Source organism: Mastomys coucha, unplaced genomic scaffold (genome assembly GCF_008632895.1).
Source record: "Mastomys coucha isolate ucsf_1 unplaced genomic scaffold, UCSF_Mcou_1 pScaffold22, whole genome shotgun sequence".
Classification (NCBI taxonomy): domain Eukaryota; kingdom Metazoa; phylum Chordata; class Mammalia; order Rodentia; family Muridae; genus Mastomys; species Mastomys coucha.
Window position 1 is genome coordinate 31,488,094 of NW_022196905.1, and position 20,270 is coordinate 31,508,363.

General features: G+C 50.6%; 1 protein-coding gene across 4 annotated transcripts in view; it reads left to right on the plus strand.

The window, feature by feature from the left end:
* Jakmip1 (janus kinase and microtubule interacting protein 1) overlaps positions 1-20,270 on the plus strand; it is a 122,950-nt gene that overhangs the window by 82,244 nt on the left and 20,436 nt on the right. For 3 of the 4 annotated variants that reach the window (XM_031341903.1, XM_031341904.1, XM_031341902.1), the window contains exons 9-16: positions 7,736-7,864; positions 9,572-9,700; positions 11,730-11,813; positions 13,719-13,781; positions 15,229-15,327; positions 17,739-17,840; positions 18,362-18,415; positions 18,948-19,013. In XM_031341903.1, coding sequence (XP_031197763.1) covers positions 7,736-7,864; positions 9,572-9,700; positions 11,730-11,813; positions 13,719-13,781; positions 15,229-15,327; positions 17,739-17,840; positions 18,362-18,415; positions 18,948-19,013 — 726 coding nt within the window. Of the gene's footprint in view, positions 1-7,735; positions 7,865-9,571; positions 9,701-11,729; positions 11,814-13,718; positions 13,782-15,228; positions 15,634-17,738; positions 17,841-18,361; positions 18,416-18,947; positions 19,014-20,270 lie in introns of those variants that run through there. The other variant, XM_031341905.1, reaches the window with a different exon arrangement.

The following is a 20,270-nucleotide window of genomic DNA, read 5'->3' on the forward strand; positions in this document are numbered from 1 at the left end:
GTAGACCAGGCTGGCCTCGAACTCAGAAATCTGCCTGCCTTTGCCTCCTAAGTGCTGGGATTAAAGGCGTGCGCCACCACCGCCTGGCCCTGGATTTTGTTTTCTTAAAAGTAGGATTGCTTATAGCCCAAGTTGGCTTTGGCCTCTATGTGCTATTGAGGATCCTCCGGCCCCACTTTCTGAGTGGTGGGGTTCCTGGTGTGATCCACCAAACCCAGTCTTATGGAGTGTTGGAGACTGAATCCCAGGCCTTTGTGCAGATGATCTGCATTCACAGCCCATGGGAAGTGGTTTCCCTCTTACTGTTTCCCCACCTCCAGCTACTCAAAACCTGAAGCCATCTGATGGCTGTGGTCTGATAGTCTCTGGAGGTACACTTGACTATTTTTCATGGGTGTTTATATCAGTCCATTCAGGTGGACAGTAAGATTAACCATCACACCCTAAGAAGATTCGTGAAGGCTGGCTTTCATCCCAGGATCCTGCTTTTCATCCCAGCCTGTGCAGACTAGGTGGACAGGCGATGGGGTCTTTGGACCTCAGTATGACTTTACACTTCCATGCCCCGTTGATGCCCTTCAGGCCTGGTGCATCCCTATTTTCTCCTACAGGCTGAAGCACTGGTGGTTTCTTTGTCTCTCCCTGTAAGTAGCCTGCTTTTACTCTGTATGGTGGATATCCAGGGACCATGTCCCTTTGCCTGGCCCTCCAGCTTCACAGACCATTTGAATGAATTTATTGACAGTTATAAAATTTTTCAGAAGCCTCACAGATCCATCACTGCTCCTGGCTCCTGACACCTAGACCCTAGGGAAAAACCCCTAGACTCTCAGGACCCCTGTATTAATTACTCTTGTCACCACGGAGACCAAGTATCTGCCAGAAACAACTTAAAGGAGGATGGGCTTGGGTGAACTTACAGCCTCTGAAGGCACCATCAATCATACTGACTCTATTGGTTCTGGGCTCCCAATGAGCCAGAGCATCATGGTAGCAGGAGCATGTGTCAGATGCTGCTCACATGCTTCACAGGAAGCAGAGAAAAGGCATACAGGAAGGGACCAGGGCAGATACAGTTCCAGAGACACTCCCTCAGTGACCTGCTCCCTCCAGCCAGACCCCACCTCCAGTTACTCAAAACCTGAAGCCATCTGATGGCTGTGGTCTGATAGTCTCTGGAGGTATGCTTGACTGTTCTTCCTGGGTGTTTATGACAGTCCATTCAGGTGGACAGTAAGATTGACCATCACACCCTAGGAAGGAGTGCCCCTCCACATCACAGCACACCATGAGCAGTGTCCCCAATTGTGCCCTCATATTTGGATGGCCTCCATAGTCCTAAGGACTAACTTAGTGTCACCCTGGGCTTCCCAGGAGCACCCTCTCCCACCATGGGATTCCCTCTGGGGCAAGACTGTGCTGACTCTCTGTGCCTCCTGCTGGCTTAGGCCAGGCTAACATTAGTTCCTGGTGAAAGATGTAGGGGGGACCCTAGATGATTCCTTGGGCCCTGTCCTGGAGTCTAGGGACCTTTCTCTGCGGGGGTCTGACAGCAAGGAGGCCTGAATATGGGGCAATGAACCAGGCTGCAGGCTGTCGATAGCTGCTGCTCCGTAGGCATGTGAATTGAACTCTAGCAGAGCTCCGAGCACATGGGTGATGGGGATCTCGGATGTTACTGAGAAGCTGAGGCCTGGAGCATTGAGGAGTCAGCCCCAACGCAAGCTCTAAGGCCTGAGACAAGGGAATAAGCTCCTAGCACCTGCTTCCTGGTTCTCAGTAGATCATAATAGAGCCTGGTTCTGTGCCAAGAAATGATAATGACTCCTCCCTTCCCTGTTTGTCTTTGAACGGCAGCCTTGCTGCATGTTCTAGTTTGCTTTCTATTGCTGTAGTAAACACCATGACAGTGGGAGGGAGGGCCTTGTTTCAGTTCATGGGTTACAGTCCATCATCGAGGGTGGTTAGGGCAGAAACTCAGTGCAGGAATCTGAGTAGAGACCATGGGAGACTCTTAGTTACTGACTTGCTCTCTGGCTCATGCTCAACTGGCCTTCGTCTACAGTATAGGACCTGCTCAGGGATGGCAGTGACCATAGTTGGCTGGGCCCCTCCCACATTAGTAACCAAGATAGTTCTTCACAGAAATGGCTACAGGGCAATCCTATCAAGGCAGTTCTCTTCCTCCTCTTCCTCCCCCTCCTCCTCCTCCTCCTCCTTCTTTACAAAATTTATTTATTTCTATGTACATTGGTGTTTTGCCTGCATGTATGTGTGTGTGTGTGTGTGTGTGTATGTGTGTGTGTGTGAGGGTATCAGATATTGAAGTTACAGACAGTTGTGAGCTACCATGTGGGTGCTGGGAATTGAACCTGGGTCCTCTGGAAGAACAGACAGTGTTCCTTAACCACTGAGCCACCTCTCCAGCTCCCTCAAGGGAGTTCTTTAATTGAGGTTCCCTCAGACAGTTCAAGGCTGTGTTAGGTTGAGTTATTGTGGCTGGCCTATATGCAGATGCTCAGGTCCCCCCAGTCCACAGTATAGCATTTGAGCCAGCGTTAGTACCCTTTGATGGTGTCTACCCAGAAAGGCTGCAGAGCCTGCTGGGCCATGTGTCTGAGTCCCCTCTTCTCTAGGGACCTTGGCTTACTGCCAGCAGTAAGCAATTCATGCCTGATGTCTGGCAGATCCTTCTGGCTCATTGTTCATAAGTCCACTTTGACATCACACCTAGGAGTCCTACAAACCTAAACCAGTGCCTAGCGGCTAGCCCTGCTGCTCACGGAGGGCGGGGACAGAGAAACCCTAGGCACTTCTGGAGCAGACACTGCTGTGGAGTGACTTCCTGCCCAGGACATCCTACTGGTTTTCAGTGTGATTTTTGCTTCTTAGAAGCTAAAAGTGCTTCTATTCCTATTCTTGTTTGCAGCAGAACCCGTTCTAGTTAGTCCTTGCCAGCTGTTGTCCTAGGAGCTTTTGTGGCTTCATCCTGCCCTGTGCGTCCCAAGAGGCACAGCTGCCAGCCGAACATCCTACAAGCTTAGAGGTTCAGAATGGTGACTGCATGAGTCAGTCAGATTTTATGCCTAACTTGAATGCAATGTGGGGAGAGATACAGGGAGAGATGTTCCAGTGACACATCTCTAAGGGCTGTACCCCTAAATCCAACCCCCACCTCTGTCTGGGCGAGGGACCGTTGATAGCTTCCCCCAACCCTCTGTAGTGGTCTGTTGCAGGTTGTGTAAGAGCTAAGGTAAATAAACTCTGAGAGCCATACTTTAGGGACAACAAGGGCTGAGTGTGCCGTGACACCCACGGGTGGTGGTGGATTAGTTTGGAGATGTCCCAGGCAGGTGAGGGAAGAGAGGTCCCATCCTTTGTGGCTCAAGCCCTGAAGCAGAAAGCTCTTGTCATGATACCGTTGCTACTGCTGTGCCCTAGGGTTTTGCGACTATCCAGGGACCTGGGACTGTTGACAACAGTTCTGGGCATAGGGAGATTGGGTCCTAGGAGGGAAGTCCTCAGAGGACATGCTGGTTTAGAAGCTGTGCTCTATGACAGGTACCTGGGCTGGCCTGGAAGCTCTGTCACCGGCATCTGGGAGCCGCTCCAAGGTGCTATCACTGTTGCCAAGGGGGCACCTTTGGGGCGTCCCTGTCCTCCAGCTGCTGCTGCTGACACTATTCAGGAAGCCGTGAGGGGCAGGTGTGCCTTTTTCTGGGGCTAGAGAGAAGCCAGGGATGGCCTGTCCAGCCAGTACAGGCTAGTTCCTGCTGCATCCCCAGCATGGAGTACATCCTGTTTGTGCTCTACTTCTCCTTCTTCCTCTGCCTCTGTGCCCTCGTGTGCCTGTACTTCTCTGGCTGCCAGGAGATGACCTATAAGCATGAAGGTACGCAGCTGCCTGCGAGGGAGGGTCTGTCTTGGTGGTTCCTGGCTGCCATTGGAAGGTCCTAGATCTTTTGGGCAGTTCTGGCTGGATGCTGGGAAGGTGAAGAGAAGAGCTGGTGAGATGCTGGGTCCAGTGGAGAGGGGCGTGTGTGTGTGTGTGTGTGTGTGTGTGTGTGTGTGTGTGTGTACTGAGTCCAGTGAAGATGGACTCTCTCTCTCTCTCTCTCTCTCTCTCTCTCTCTCTCTCTCCCTGTGTGTGTACTGAGTCCAGTGAAGATGGATTCTCTGTCTCTCTCTCTTTTTGTGTGTGTATGTGTGTGTGTGCATGTATGCTGAGTTCAGTGGAGAGGTTAATGTGTGTGTATGCTGAATCCAGTGGAGAGGTGTGTGTGTGTGTATGTTGAGACCAGTGGAGAGGTTAGTGTGTGTGTGTGTGTGTGTGTGTGTGTGTGTGTGTGTGTGTGTATGTGTTTGTGTATGCTGAATCCAGTGGAGAGGTTAGTGTCTGTGTGTGTGTGTGTGTGTATGTGTACGTATTATGTGTCTTCTCCTGTGTGCCAAGTATGAGTTTGTGTGTATGTGGAGAAGAAATATTTGCTCTAAAAGCATTTTGGTGAAAATTACAATTACACACACACACACATACACACACACACACACACACACACACACACAATACACACAAGCATAAGGTCTCATGTAGCTCACTGTAGCTAGCTTCAAACTTAACCAAGTATCTGAGGATGACCTTTGACCTGGAATCTCTGAGTGTCCTATGTGTCCGGTGACTCAGAGCTGTCAGCCCTGCGCCCCACAGCCGTGTACACCACACTTGGTGTACACTGTGCTGGAGATGTGACCCGAGCTGCATGTATACTAGACAGGCACTCTACCAACTGAACCACACTCTCAGCCCCCAAATTATGTTTTTTTTTTTAAAAGATTTTATTTGTTTTATGTGTATGAGTACACTGTAGCTATCTTTAGACACACCAGAAGAAGGCATCTGATCTCATTACAGATGGTTGTGAGCCACCGTGTGGTTGCTGGGAATTGAACTCAGGACCTCAGGAAGAAGAGTCAGTGCTCTTAACCGCTGAGCCATCTCTCCAGCCCCCAAACTATGTTTTCAACTTTGGATTTCTTTGTAAAAATGACACTGGCCAGACTGACCTATGTTGTAAGCAGGGTGGGTGTCTAGAGGGGCAAGGCAATTTCATGGTCAGTGCACGTGGTACCTGCGAATTGTGGGAACTTTTCTGCCCAAGAGTTTCAGGAGGTAAACATCCATGACGTTTAGAATTAAGGGACACGGGGCCACTTGGCAGCAGGCAGGGGGCAACATCTCCTGGTGGCCCTCCCCGACTCTCAGAAAGTAAGTGTGGGCCACCTCCATGTATCGAGGAAGCAGCCAGAACAACTTTCCTGCTCTTCGAGGAGATGGGCACAGTGTTCACTTTAAGCCCCAAGGTGACTTTTCTGTTTTGTGCTGTTAGTGAGGCTGTACTGGGTGGGTTGGCTCTGTCAGCTTCTCTGTCATCTCGTAGCCTGGACAAAGGAGCTATTCCAGGCACATAGGCACACAGCAGTAATCCTACCATTTGGGAGGTGGGGGCACGGAGGGATGGAGTTTAAGGCAAGCCTGGACTACATGAGACATTATTTTAAAAGAAAAACAAAGCAAAAAGGAGCTCTAAAGGAGGCAGGCTGGCCCACCCATGTGCCCTGGGAGCTAGGCGGCTTCCCAGCTGGCTTGTGGCTGCTGTAGAAGTGGATGGATCGTACATAGTGACGGATTCCTTTCCATTGTGGATGGCAGGGATTCACTGGGACTATTGGTTTGTGCTGGCTTCCTCCCTGTAAGTAGCTTCCGGCTTCCCCTGGTGTAACATGGCTTCCTGCAGCCCAGTGTCTAGGGCCAGGTCTACTGTGAGGCTCTAGCTAGGCCTATCCCTGGCCTGTTCAGTTGGGAACTTGAGCAGTTGAAACCTTATAATTAGGCTCTGTCATTAAGCACTTCATTAGAAGTCACCCTGCTCTTCAAGAGCAGATTAGTGTAGGCAATTGACCAGGGTTGTCAGCACCAGAAACTTCCAGAATGCTAACAGAGAATGGTTGTAGCCCAACACTATGTCCTAATCTTGGGAAATGTGTCATTTTAGGATCTTCCTGGGGCCTACTTGGTAGGAGGGGGAGCAGAGATGTCCCTACATCAGGCCACCAGTTAGCACAGCCAACACGCAGATCTGTCCCCAGAGGACAGGCAATTAGCAGTGTTTATGAAAAATAAGGTTGGCCGGGCAGCAGCCCAAGGCAACAGGGGTGTGGAGCTCGAGTGAGAGTGAGCTGCTGGTGTAGACTTCACTGCTTCCTGGAGTCTCCAGTGCCTGCTGGGGTGAGGCTTCCTATCTAAGGGGAGGGGAGATGCTGAAGGCCACTTGGACAGTATGAAGCTTAACCTGGTCTCACCATCCTCCCTACCAGCTCACCTGCGCATGGAGGCAGGTCGATACCCAGCATATATTCTGGCCATGTGAACCTTCAAAGAGATCACGGGCAAACCCCAAACCACATGAGGAACACTCTGGTGGGGAGTGCTTGCAGGAGCCTTGTAGGAACCCTAACTGTACAAAGTGACCAAGAAGTCTCTCCCTGCCCTCTTCCCTGTAATGTCAAAGGGGCTTCGTCCTGGTGTTGTTGCTGGTGACTGCAACCACTATGTTCTTGTATCTGCACATGCATATTTGATGCCACAGTGGCTTGGGTGTGGGGTGCACCTTGCCCCCTCTGTGGATTGTGGAGAGGTGTGTGACCCTGGGAGTCCCCGGGAGTCCAGAGCTAATCACTGCAACGAGGCTACTGTTCTCTCACAGTCCCGGAAAACACTCTGATTGTAAAGGCAAGGGATTCTCTCAAAGAGGGTGTTTAGGAAGAGAATAAAGAGCAGTGTGCCTCAAGCCAGGAAGAGGGGTACATGTGGAGACAGATGGTTGACGGAGGTAGCCCTCTGGGGCCAGTGCTCCCTAACAGCTGGCTTTAAGCCTGTCTCTCCAGGCTGAACCCTGTCTGGCTCTCCGAAGCTGCTCAGCCAGTAATTATTGAATAAGTGAATGAATGGTTGAACAAATGAATGAGGGGAGTCCCACATCTGTACAGATTGGGGAGCTCCAATCTGTAGTTTGGAGTCAGAGAGGTGTGGCGGGAGTCTCAGGTAGTTGGCAAACCAGATGTAAAAACTGTCTGAGTTTATGAACACAGGGCCCTTAGTGTTTATTCTTCCTGATTGTGTCAGTGTTCTGAGTGCCTTTGTTATCCAAAGCTCAGAAAAATCACCTCTTAGGCAGAGTTGCTGGGGAGGATGGGCCATGCTGTTGCTTCTCCAGCCTAGCCTTGGGGTCAGGATTCTGGGTCTCCTAATCACATCTCCTCTTTCTTGGCATCTCCTGTAGCAGCTCCTTCTTTGGGGCCAGACATCTTCCTCAGCCCGTAGAAAGCTCTGGGTGCCGGGATTCGGCTAAGCCCAGAGTAACTGAGGTCCCCTCTTATGCTGGAAGGGTGGCAGCTCATCCATGGCCAGGAGGGACCTAGGGCTCAGAGGACCCTGCAATTAAGGCCAACTCAGGAGTTACGTAGCTCTCTCTTCCTGTGACCCCTCCTCCCACCTAGTGACCATTGTTTCGCTGGCCACATCTTCAGCTGCTTTAGTGGCTCATTCTGTCCTGAGTCAGCTGTAGATGGGGCCACAGTTCCGTCTACCCTGCCTCAGCCCCCTGTGCCCTGGGCTGGCCATGGTTAGGTTAGGTAGCTGCTGTCTTCCTGACGTCATGCTTATTGCCTCTCACAGAAGCATGTTGTGGAGACATTTTTTGGATTTGATGAGGAGTCCGTGGACTCTGAAACATTGTCAGAGACATCCTACAATACAGACAGGACAGACCGGACCCCGGCTACGCCTGAAGAGGACTTAGATGAGGTAAGCAAACTGCAGTATGCTAGGAACTTCACACCTTTGTGTTGACCAGGGCTGCCCCCTCTCATCCTGCCATGTCTTAGAGCCTCAGAGCAAGGAAAGCTGCTCCTGGCTGCCTAGAGGGCACCCAACGAGGACCCTCCACAGAACTGATCCCCTATAGGGAAACACCCTAGTGCTCACAATCGCAGGTAAAATTACAAGTCTTATTTCTTAAACCCCACACATAGGTGACAGAAGTGGAGTTAACTGGTGACCTAAATCCCAGGCATTCTTTAATATAGACTTTCTCCTGGTGCTGCGGCCCACACCAGGCTTCCTCTGTCTGTCTGTCTGTCTGTCCTCCATGCACCCCTCAGTGGCTGTCTCCTGAGTCTGGATGAGAAGGAGTACACTGGCCCTGGTTGTGAGAGGTGCTGGTGGAGCTCTCTGGTGTCACATGTGCCCTGTTGGGAAGCTCCCTGCAGCTTCCTGGATGAGCCTAGGAATTTCCCATCCGTGTCTCCTTGTCCTAGCTCTCTGAGCAGCCACTTCTCACGGTCCCATGGTTGGGGTTCATTCAAATGTTACTATGGAGTGACTTCTTGAATAACATCAGGACCCTCAGGAAGATGGACCCTTCCTCCGAGTCAGCCCCCTGGCCTTAAATTCAGGTGCTTATGGAGTGGCCCACCCGTGTGGGAAATTGCCATGGGTGCCACGTCCTGTCTGAGCATTTGGCTAAAATTTGGTCCAATATTATCTCCGGTTTATTTATTTATTTATTTATTTATTTATTTATTTATTTGATAATTTCTTTATTTACATGTAAATTTCTCCTTTCCCAGTTTCCCCTTCAAAAAACAAAGAAACAAACAAAAACAACAAAAACAAACCCCTGTCGCCTCACCCCTCCCCATGCCTGCCACCCCACCCTCTCCCGCTTATTGGCCCTGGCATTCCCCTACACTGAGGCACAGAACCTTCACAGGGCCGAGGTCCTCTCCTCCTATTGATGATCGAATTTGCAATCCTCTACTATACACATGCTGCCAGAACAATCAGACCCACCATGTGCAGTCCTTGGTTGGTGGTTGAGACCCTGGTAGCTCTGAGTTAGTTCATATTGTTGTTCGCCCTAAGGGGCTGCAAACCCCTCCGCTCCATAGGTCCTTTCTCTAACTCCTTCATTGAGGACCCTGTACTCAGTTCAATGGATGGCTGTGAGCCTCTACATCTGTATTAGTCAGGTACTGTCAGAGCCTCTCAGGAGTATCTCCAGTTTTTTACAAACTTGTCATGATACCTGCAACAGTGACTTGCTACCTCAGTCACCCTGCACTGTCCTCTCATGACCACACGAGGGCGTGTCACACACACAGGTGCTCTCCAGTCGCATGGCTGTGTCTGTGAGCAGAAACCCCCAGTCGCATGGCTGTGTCTGTGAGCAGAAACCCCCAGACATATGGCCAGAGGGACAGCCTTCTCAGAGTGAACCTTCACCTGTGGAGTCAGGTGGTTCCCAGGAGGCCTGTGAGTGCTGGGGTGGGAAGGGCGCTTTCTCCCAGCAGCCTCCACTCCAGGTCCTTCCTGTTATTTCCTGGCATGACAAGCTCACTAGGCATTTGTAGACATGCTGGAGAAACATCGGCACTTGCTTGTGTTTTGGCTATGTCCCTTGAGGTCACATCAAGTCATGCATTTACTTGTTTGTTTTGTTGTTTGGTTAAGACCACAACCAGAGAAGAGGCCGACCTGAGGTTCTGCCAGCTGACCAGGGAGTACCAGGCTCTGCAGAGGGCTTATGCCCTGCTTCAGGAGCAGGTTGGGGGGACACTGGATGCTGAGAGGGAGGCCCGGGTAAGTGTGTTCCCTTGATGACGGGGAGGGACAGGGACTAGGGGCCAGGAGTGGACCTGGAATCTTGAAACTGATGGTGGTGAAACTCTACCCTCCACTTTTCGTCTGCCGTCTGTTTGCAAGAGAGAAGACACAGAGTTGAAGGGGTTGGGGGCGGATGATGGCCCAACAGCTGAGGGACTTGCTGCCAAGTCTGATGGTCTTAGTTCCATCTGCCGAACCCACGTGGTAGAAAATGAAGTGATTCTTGCAAGTTGTGCTTATGACCTCCATGTATGCAAACACACACACTTACCATAAGTTAGAATAGAGTGGAATTTAAGGGAGTGATGAATTTATAGACTCAGCCAGCCTTTCAGGCTTCAGACCTATCCTTCTCCCTGTAGAGCGAAAGCTCTCCCCCTCACTCCCAGTGCCCTCAAGAAATACTTTCAGGGGTTCCAGGAGCACCCAAGGCACAAGCACTACAGGTTCAGGGCATATATTGTGGTGCTGGGATGAACATTTCTGGAAACTTCTTCCCACTGACCCTTCTCCCACCTTGAAGTCTATAGTATTTGCGTATCCCTCTGAGAGTGCACCAGAGACACCAGAGAGCCCATACTGGTCTAGTGCTGTCCCATGTTCCCCATATCCCTCCCACAGTCCTGTGAGCCAGGATGAATCGATCCCATGTCCTGAAGAAGGAACAGAGGCTCCAGAAAGTAGCAGCTTGCCCGAAGATGCCCAGATGGCCCTCAATATAACTGGGAGCTGGGACCAGGCCAGCCTGGCTCAGAATGCTCTGGAATCAGTCCTGGGAGCCCCATGCAGGAGGGCTTGGGTATCCTAAAGCATACATAATGTTGTGGTTTGTGGGCCTCAGGGACGTGGAAGGCACGGGTATGAGCAGCCGTCTCCAGAATGAACTTGGCACTCAGGGATCAGGGTAGCAGCCTCAGAGGTTAGGGGGAGGGGGGTGGGTAGGGTGGGAAGGGCAGACCCGCGGGGAACAAGATCCCCAGGGTATGGAGCCATTTCTGCCACAATGAAAGATCAGTCTTTCTTTTCTGAGCCACAGCAGGTAAACATCTAGGTTTTATCTGTGCTTAATTTCTTTTTGTCTTGCCCAGTTAGTGGAGATTTCACAGTGAAGCGCAGGGTGGGTCATGGTGGCATATACCTGTAAATCCTACAGTCCCAGCACTTGGAGGCTATGGCAGGAGGATTGCCATGACTTGGAGGCTAGCTGGGGCAACATAGTGAGTTCTAGGCTAGCCTGGGCTATGGTGCAAGACCTTGTTTCATAATTGAAAAAGAAAAGGAAAAGAGGTAGATTTCCCCACTTTCCAGATGACCTTGAACTCCTGATGTACCTCCTAAGAGTCAAGATTTCAGGCCTCTGATGACACACCTAGCTTGGATTCCTGACTTCTGAAAAGCAGGTCACATCTATGTCTTCCCATTCCCCGTGTCAGTGTGTGGCTGTAGCCAAGTAGCTGTGCCTCCCAGGACTAGGCTATGTGTCTTTGCTGGTCCCTGCCCGCTTCTTCCTGCTGTAGGGACAGCCAATCAGTGGCTCCCCTGATGTACATGACTTGCCTGGTTTATGAGGTCTTAGGTTTTGGTCTTTGCTTTAGGTAACAGAGTGCCCTGTTAGACCACCCAGCAAGTAGAACAGCTGTCAGCAGCTGGATGCTGCTGCAGGAGAAAGCACTTGTTAGAGCTGGCTTTGGGGCTGTGAGGCATCCAGTTTGAGCTAGTTCATCCCTGAAGAGGGTGTCTCCTCTTCCAGGCTGCCCTTTGATTGTCTTTTACTGGGAGAGTTAGAGCCATCAGCTCCCATGATCCCTAAGTTTTCACTTCATGAGGTGGCTGCAGATGGACTTCAGAGCCCTCAAGTGGTTGTGATGTGAGCATGCATGCAACAGGACGCTCCTACCCCTAAACTGCAGGCACTCTCTGGTTGGCAGTTTGATTCTTTACTGCTGTGTCACCTCTGCTAGTGACTTCAGAGACTTGCTCACTTCCCGGTCTTTTTTCCTTCCAGACCCGGGAGCAGCTTCAGGCTGACCTGCTGAGGTGCCAGGCCAAAATTGAGGACTTAGAAAAGCTGCTGGTTGAGAAGGGTCAGGTAAGCAGGAAGGCCATGCACTCAGTGATCCTCATGGTTCTGTCCCCATGGGGTCCCTGGGGTCTGATGGTGTCTTTGGTGTGCCAAGGGTAGGGGGAGATTCTGTGGAGGAATCACTGTGACCCCAGGTGTGTTGCCACAGACAGGGTGCGCCCTGAAAGCTTGCTTGGTTTGTCTTTGGTTGCCAAATCCAGGGAAACAGTCAGTAACTCTTAGAGCAGAGACGTGGCCAGAGGCTCTCTTGACTGGAGCTGGAGCCTGAGGAAAAGCTGCTGGTTTCTGTCATGATTTTAATTGCCTGCGTATAATTGAAGTGCTGTGGGCCACATGGCAGGGCCCATAGTAACAGACTGAAGCTGTGACTGTGCCAGAGGAGTCTGGATTGGTTATCTTCCTGGACTCCTCTCTCTGATTTGATTAGTCCAGGCCTAGTGGGCAGCAGGCAGAGGGAGGCAGCCCTTAGGCCTTTCTTGGTGCCTATTGTAAGCAGACAATTATCTACATGGTTCCCTAGGGACTCAGTACTGGAGAGACCATCTTAGAACTCATTTCTTGTCAGCAGTCAGCAGGTTGAGGTAACTCTCACTGCCTCAGCATAGCTTACTGGCACAAGCTAGTCACATGGCCCCATAGGCCTATAAAAGGCTGAGGCACAGACATGGATGTCTATAGGTCCTTGCTCCTTCCCTCAGTTAGGGACTAAGGGGATATGGAAAGGTCTAAGGTGTGTGTGCATGCGTGTGTGCATGCATGCGTGTGTGTGTGTGTGTGTGTGTGTGTGTGTGTGTGTGTGTGTGTATGTATGCGTGCCTGTGGTGTAACAAACTGCCTCCAAACTTAGTTGCTTAAATAGTGGGGTATGATTTGCTCTGCAATCTGTGAATTCATGCCAGGCTGGGCTCTGCAAATGGTTGTTCTGTTGGTCTTGCCTGGGGTTACCTTGAAGCTTCAGTAGTCAGGCAGGTCAAGTGGGGCCTTAAATGAGCTCACATGCCACTTGTGGTCTGGTCACCCGTCCTCAAATAGGTATTCTGGCTTGTTTATCTGGTGGTCTAGGATGAGGAGCCCCCTTCCTTCAAATACCACAAATACTGACCAGGCCTCTGCTCACATCATATTTATTAGTACTTGAATAGGCAAAACACATCACAGCCAAGCCCAGCTTCAATATTGGAGTAACAGACCCCATCCCTTTGGAGGACGAGCTGAATCACGAAGCTGTACACAAGGATATGGAGCAAAGGTCGCAGCCACCCTTGTGACCTGTCTACCAGATAGGAAGGTGGATAGACACAGCACTATCTTTTCAGGGACTCGCAGCCCCATGAACATACATGCATAGAGCACACATGCAAATGTGTGCAGCAGAGACATGGGTATTAGGTAGAAGGCCCACAGGAGGTGACCTTCAAGTGTCTTCTGAGCATTGCACATCTGTTGGTCAGATCCTAGGTCTGCCTTGGCTATTGAGCATTGCGGAATTCCAGCACTGGGTGAGACTGGCCTGGCTCCTGTGGAGTGGGGATGTGGGGCAGGGTGGAGGGGGTAGACCGTTCTGAATGTAGTGTGGCCAGGGTCAGGAGGAGGAGGAGGAGGTGGAGAAGGCTCCCTTGCCTCGTGTACTCTTCCTCCTCCAGCCTGATGCTGATGAGGGAGAGCCAGTGTTCATGACTCTGGCCTGGCACTGAGGACACGACACCATGGTGTCCTGTAATGGCCCAGGGGACCTTGAACCTACGGAGCAGAAAGCTAGGGGAGAAGGATACCTCACAAGGGTGCTGACGTTCTTATCTGACTATGAAGGTTTAGAGGGGCAAGGAAGCCACACAGCTGCCATCCCTGTCTGGGAGTTGGTGGCTCAGTCAACACTGGAACCAGTGAATAAATACCCTGTATTTCCTGCAGGACGCTGCGTGGGTAGAGGAGAAGCAGGTACTCATGAGGACAAACCAGGACCTGCTGGAGAAGGTATGCTCAGGCCAGAGCCTCAGGCCTGGTCATGAACTGAACCACAGAGGCCACCAACTTGCCCCAAGCCCTCAGTACACCATAAACACTAGGGCCAAATGACTCAGTAGTTCTCCTAAGAGAAGGGACTCTGGGACAGAACCTTTAGGTCTTAGAACCCTAGGGTGCCTCTAAATACAGGAAAGGGTACCATCTCAATTTGCTGTTGATTTGGGAGCCTTCCTGTTCCCCTTGTGGATGCCTGAGGTGGACAGAGTCCAAGGCAGGCCCTCAGGTTCCCTCAGCTGGGTCAGTTCTTGTATTGGGACCTATATGTCTTGCCCTCTCACCATAGGCCTCCCTGAAGCTCAAAGGGAGTTGGTCTGAATGTGCTTTGGCATTGAGATTAGCTTTTCCTTGCTTGGATGGGTCCATTCAGTTATTGTTAAAGTAGATGCCAAGCTGTGCCACCATGATCCCAGTGCCCGTTTAGAGCAGTTTGAGCCTCCCTCCCCCTGCCTATTTGTAGTCCTTCCTATTCCCTGTCTCCTGAGTCCCAGTATATTTGAGCTGTGTGATCAGTAGACTCATGCCCTATGCACACTCCATGCCAGCAGAAGAGAATTTAGGGTGGACCTGGGGCCTTCAGCATCCTGAAAGCCCAGGCCTGAACCAGCAAGGCCAGTCTCCCAGGAAGGTGACCTGGATCTGGCCCAGCTCTGCTGTGTCACCTGCCCTGGCCTTATCTTCCTTCCTTGGCCTCCTGGTGGGCCCTGTGTATCAGGAAGGCTTTAATGGCTCTTGCCTCAGTCCCCACAGGCCACACAAGAAACTAGGTGTTTCCTGGTGTCTGCTGAGGTTGGGACTACCTGCAGGATAGCCCTTCTTTGCTCTTCTGATAGGAGGGGAGAGAATAGGTACCACCTACACATACTGTCTCGGTGGCCTCTCTCTTTGGGTGGAAACTGAGGGTCAGAGCAGTTCTGACCTGCATTCCTAAGCTCTCCCCAGGCTGCTCTGTGCTCTCAGGGCAATTAGTGTTCTTTTGAGAGCCTTTTGAGGTGCTGGAGACCTGGGCCCCCACAGTACCTGCCATAGCAGCGTCCACAGCTTATCCTGGGGCCTGACTTGAAAGGTCCTGGAGGGCTGTGGGAGCTGAATCACCCACACTGCACTCTTGCTTCCCTTACGCTGACCTCAGGGAGGGACTCGGTAGTCCCAGTCCTCAGGTCCCCACCACTCAGTTGTTCAGCAAAAATATAAGGAGTTTCTAGTCTCTTAGCTTAGTGCTGTGGAGGCTAACCCAGCTCGGCAAGTCTCCCTCACTCCAGGCTCACCATCAGACTCTCTTGGTGCCCCGTTCCCTGTTTCTCTCAGACTACCCACTGATGTTGGGTTGTAGTTGTGGGATCCCCGGGGTGTGGGGGCAACCACGGAGGCCATTAATGTAAAGGTGTCTTTGCCCCAGATTTACAGACTGGAGATGGAGGAGAATCAGCTAAAGAGTGAAATGCAAGACGCCAAGGACCAGAACGAGCTGTTAGAATTCAGAGTGCTAGAACTCGAAGTAAGAGACTCTATCTGTTGTAAGCTCTCAAACGGAGCAGACATTCTCTTTGAGCCCAAACTGAAATTCATGTAAAGCTCCCTGCCATTTCCAAGCATGTGTGAAGGGACGTGTTACCGTTTCTCTCCTTCCTTCCTCCGTTCTTTTCTTCTTCTTTAAAAAAAAAAAATCTGTATGTTCGGGATAACTTCACTGCCTTAACGTGTCCTGGGGAGGATGCTCGCAACGTCTGTGGACCTGTACCAGAGCAATCTATTTATTGCCTACCGCTTGTTTTGCACTTAATAAAATAAGTTGTTTTTGCAATATTTTGCCTTTTTTATTTGTGTTTCATTTCCATAACTACTATCCTGCATGCAGCCGCTGGGTGTGCCTTCCACAGCCCCAGACAGCAGCACTGTTGCAATGGATAACACACCTTTGATCTTGCATGCAGCAGGCCTCTTCTGAGATAGCAGGGTCTGCCCCAGCCGGCTCTTGATTCCTGCTGCATTTAACAGCAGTGTGGGCCCATTTTCTGCCTGCCAAAGCGAACGCAAGGTAAGTGGAGGCAGGCAGGAGGATGTTTTTACACAGGTGTTAAACCAGCTACTTCACTCAAACCCTTCTGGCCAGTAAATACAAACCTGGGCACTGCAGGCATTTGAACTTAAATTATATGTGATTCAAATTGCAACTGAAAACTCCCAGACACTGCACGCGTAGAAACCTTGTCCCTCTGGGAACTCCACAGGGCAGTGAGTAGGACTCTGAGGGGACACTGAGGAATTTGTTGCTTCCAGTCAAAATCCTATGTCAGGTGTGTTACAGTATTGCTCTGCTCTCACGGCCCTTCATCCTCCCATTCTGCTTCTGTTTAAACGTCATCGGCATCCTTATCAACATCTCTGCATTTGTGGCGAGCCTCCATGAGGCTCCTGTGATACTGTGCTGCTTCCCCCCAGCTGCCACGTTTGCATGTGTGACTCCTCTCCATCCATGTGGGCACCTTTTCTCATCTGTGGCTTCTCTGGTTTCATTTTCCCTCTTTCTGTGGCCTAAGCCTTGTTCTCCTGGAAAGGATGGACCAGGTGGCTTTCAACTTCCATTGTCACTGTGCCTCAGCTCTAGCCTTTATTCATTCATCAGAAGTTAGAAGTCATGAGGTCATGCTTAGTGCCCTACCACTGTGAGGATGCCTTCCACAAGCCCTTCACTGTGACCCTTTACACTGGGAATTCCAGATACCACGTGCTTTGCCAGAGTTTCCCAACGGCCTTTGGAGCCACTGGGAAGCAGGTTTATGACTTTGTTCATACAAAACATGGGCTGCCCTGACCCCCTTTTTCTGTGAAAAGCCTCTGAATTGATTGATTGAGTACCTCTGGCGGCAGGTACGTGGGGAAGTAAATGGTTGTATCCATCTTGGCTCTTAGAGCAGTGCAAAGTAAGGTGAGCCAGCTGGAGGCTTCCTGGAAACTCACTGTGAACAGCCCCAGTCCTTCCCTCAAGCCTCGCTCAGTGTGTTAAGGTGTGCTTTTCAGGCTCACGCTAATTCCCATTACTTCTCTTGGTATGATTATAGAGGTGTCCTAGGTCTGTAAGTGATTGTTACTGTAATTCCCGCACACCCCCTCTTCCAGAACAGCTTGATCTGAGGTAGAATTTGAGAGGGTGCCAACCTGTCATAACTCATCTGCCAGTGTCATGGGCTTAAATCCAGCTCCGTGTAGAAAATGCACGGGAGATCGGGGTGCTGTTCTGCCAACATGCTGTAATTCCTCTAAGCAACGAGCTCCCTCAGGCCACCTCCTCCCATAAAGTGCTTGTGTGGTGTATGGCTGATGAATGTCTCTTTTGGGACATCTGATCATAAATCTGAGGTGGGGGAGGGGGTGGAGAAGAGTGATCACGAGTCTTGTTAGTGTGGACCAAAGAAACAAAACCAAATTTAAAAACTCCGAGCTGAGTCACCTATTATCATGGAGAGCAAGGAGAGTCAGAAGTGGGCACAATTCCGCCACTCACTAGCGGGGGACCTCAGACCCAGCCATCCCAAGCCTCCATGGGTCCTTGTGAGGTAGCTTGGACCTCACTTGTGATAACCAAAGTATGCAGCCTAGAATCTCCCCGATGGTGGCTGGCTTCTGTTCTCTGTTGGATCTGATACATTGATTTGATTAGGCCTCCTCTTCTGTCACTTCTGGGGTTTGGATTGCAACAAGCAGACCTGTGAGGCCCAGTCTGTTTCTCCCTAGCAATAAGGGAGATGTGAAGTGTTCAAAGAGTCAGGAAGACACCGCGTGTCCCACACCAGGGCCGTGTGATCCAGATGTGTGCTGTGTAGCTTCTCCTTTGCTGATAACTTGGGAAGATGGCAAGTGTTGAATCGCACAGTCGAGTTCTGTCTTTAAACCACATCTTTTCCCCAGGAGAGAGAGCGGAGGTCGCCAGCCTTTAACCTCCAAATCACCACCTTCCCCGAGAACAACAGCAGCGCTCTCCAGCTGTTCTGTCACCAGGAAGGAGTAAAGGTAGCATGCTTGGGGGGTGGGGTATGTCCCATGGAGCTGCCATTCAGGGGAGGGCTGAGTACCTGGCGTGGTGGTAAAAGGGGATTGTGTCATCAGGTCAGGGACAGAGCCTGTACTGCTGTGTTGAAAGACAGAGAGCTGGGTGAAAGGATCATCCAGTGTTACCCTTCTGCCTGCCTACAAGAAGTCTCTAAACCCAAACTCGCAATGGGCTGTCACAGTGCCCAGCCCATTACAAGAGCTTTGCTGATGGTGACTGTGGGTGGCCACAGGCCTGGTGCCCCACCAGACCCCACAGGCAGAGTCCTCAGATACCCATGAGCTTAGAATGCAGGGTTGTACTGGAGTGAATCTCAGGATAGGAACCATAGCTATGCCTTCCCCATCTGCCTGCGCAGAGCCAGAGGCTGGGCCCCCACCATGGCTTCAGAGCAGAAGGAGGCGTGTAAGCCGTGACTCTAGAGTAGGTGTGGGTTGGATGTGCAGCTCACACAAGAGTGAACATTGGACATCTTTTCCAGGGTGTGAATATCTCTGAACTTATGAAGAACTTAGATATTCTTGGCGATAACGGGGTAACTATGAGCGATCGGTTCCCGGTTCCGTGTCCTTGTTTTGATTGGGGGTGTTCTGTGTGACGTTGTTTTGTTTTTTAATTTTTCTCTGATTTAAGAGATCTGAGAAGTACAATGGAAGGCTTATATAACCGTGTCCCTGTGTGGGTGGTCGGGTCTGTATTTGTCAGAGTGGGATTCTGAGCTGAGGACAGCCATGTAATCTGTAAGTGAACAGGGGACCAACAAACCTAAAGACTATAAGGGACATACAGACGGAAGGTCCCATACTCAAGACTGCTGACGTCAGAAGGTGATTTCTTTGCCTTCCAAAAAAGATTGTTTTTAAATGAGCCACTATTTCCTCAAGCGTTGGGGCTACTCTATGACCTGTTTCCACCTAGAGGGACTGGAGCCATGAACCTCAGATGGCTGACCCTGGCTGGTTGTTGATTGGGGGCTGATCATCAGCATGCACCCCAGAAGGGCTTGGCACTGACTGCCATGTACTTGGAACCCAGTGTCAACGCCCTTGCCCCTTTTTGTGTTGTAGAATTTGAGGAATGAAGAGCAGGTTGCAGTAATCCAAGCGGGAACTGTGCTTGCCCTGTGTGAAAAGGTAGACCTGGCAGTGTCCTTGCGCTCACATGTTGTCCCAGCACCCAGCATCATAGCAGAAACTGTACATTGGTGTGTCGCTTTATTCGGGAGCATGTGTGTGGGTCAGTCTGCGTCTGCATGTACACATGCATGCCTTTGCGTGTTCAAGATGGAGCACCACACACGCCCACTGCAGAAAGCCTTGACGCTCAGGAGGAAGTGCACACCACCCTTTGCAGGAAACAAGCCGTGATGTTTGCTTTATTTCCACCTAGTGGCTCCCAGGTCCATTCTCTTTTGGAGTAGTTAACATGCTGTGTTTCTCTCCTGCTTGCTAAACTATTTGAAGTGGCTCATGAATATGGATTCAAATGGCATCGAGGCCGTTCCATCACAGGTACCCACAGAGAACCTCATCACCTTTCAGTGATTCAGCATCCAGTATGCCCTGGGGGACAACTTCACAATACATGTCTATATGCACTGGAGACCCCACCATTCTGGGACATTCTGGAATCCCAGCCAGATAGTAAGACCACTTGGCAGGGTTTTGGTAGGGCCTGGAGCCATAACCTGAAGTTTTTGGCACATGGTCTATTTTCGCATACAATGTGGCTTTTACTAGGAATAAAAACATGGGCAATTGGTAGACACCACACCCTGTGAGGTCATAGTTGTACTGTGTTTGAGTGGGTACTCAATGTGGAGAGATTCCCAGTGTGCCTCAATACTTTCTTCTTCCTAGTGAAGTGTAATTCCATTTCTTTGAAAGATTTTCTATGCATTCATTTGCCCGCCCATCCATCCATCCATCCATCCATCCATCCATCCATCCATCCATCCACCCATCCATCCATCCATCCATCCATCACATAAGCATTTGTTGTAACTGTTCTTTCTGTGTGTGTATTAAAGATGTTAAGTTTTGGTTTTTTTTTTTTTTAAAGAATACATCCTGGCTTTCATGCCTCCTACAGTGACCTAGCATGTTGAGATGCACACAGCTTTTAGTAGAGTTTTTCCTGTAGATCTTTTCCTTTTACACATCAGGCTCTGAAATGCACCCTTGGGACGATTTAGATTGAGTTCCTTCCACAATTGTCAGTAGGACACTTAAAATACAGTTTTCTCTCCTAGGCACCTATTCATCTCCCAACCCTTAGCCAAGTCAAGGACACAAAATGCTGAGATGAGACACTGTGATAGTACCTTGTCCCAGGTTACATGGTTGGGAAGGGTGATGGTTGGGTTGGACTCCAAGGTTTTGGCTTCTGCC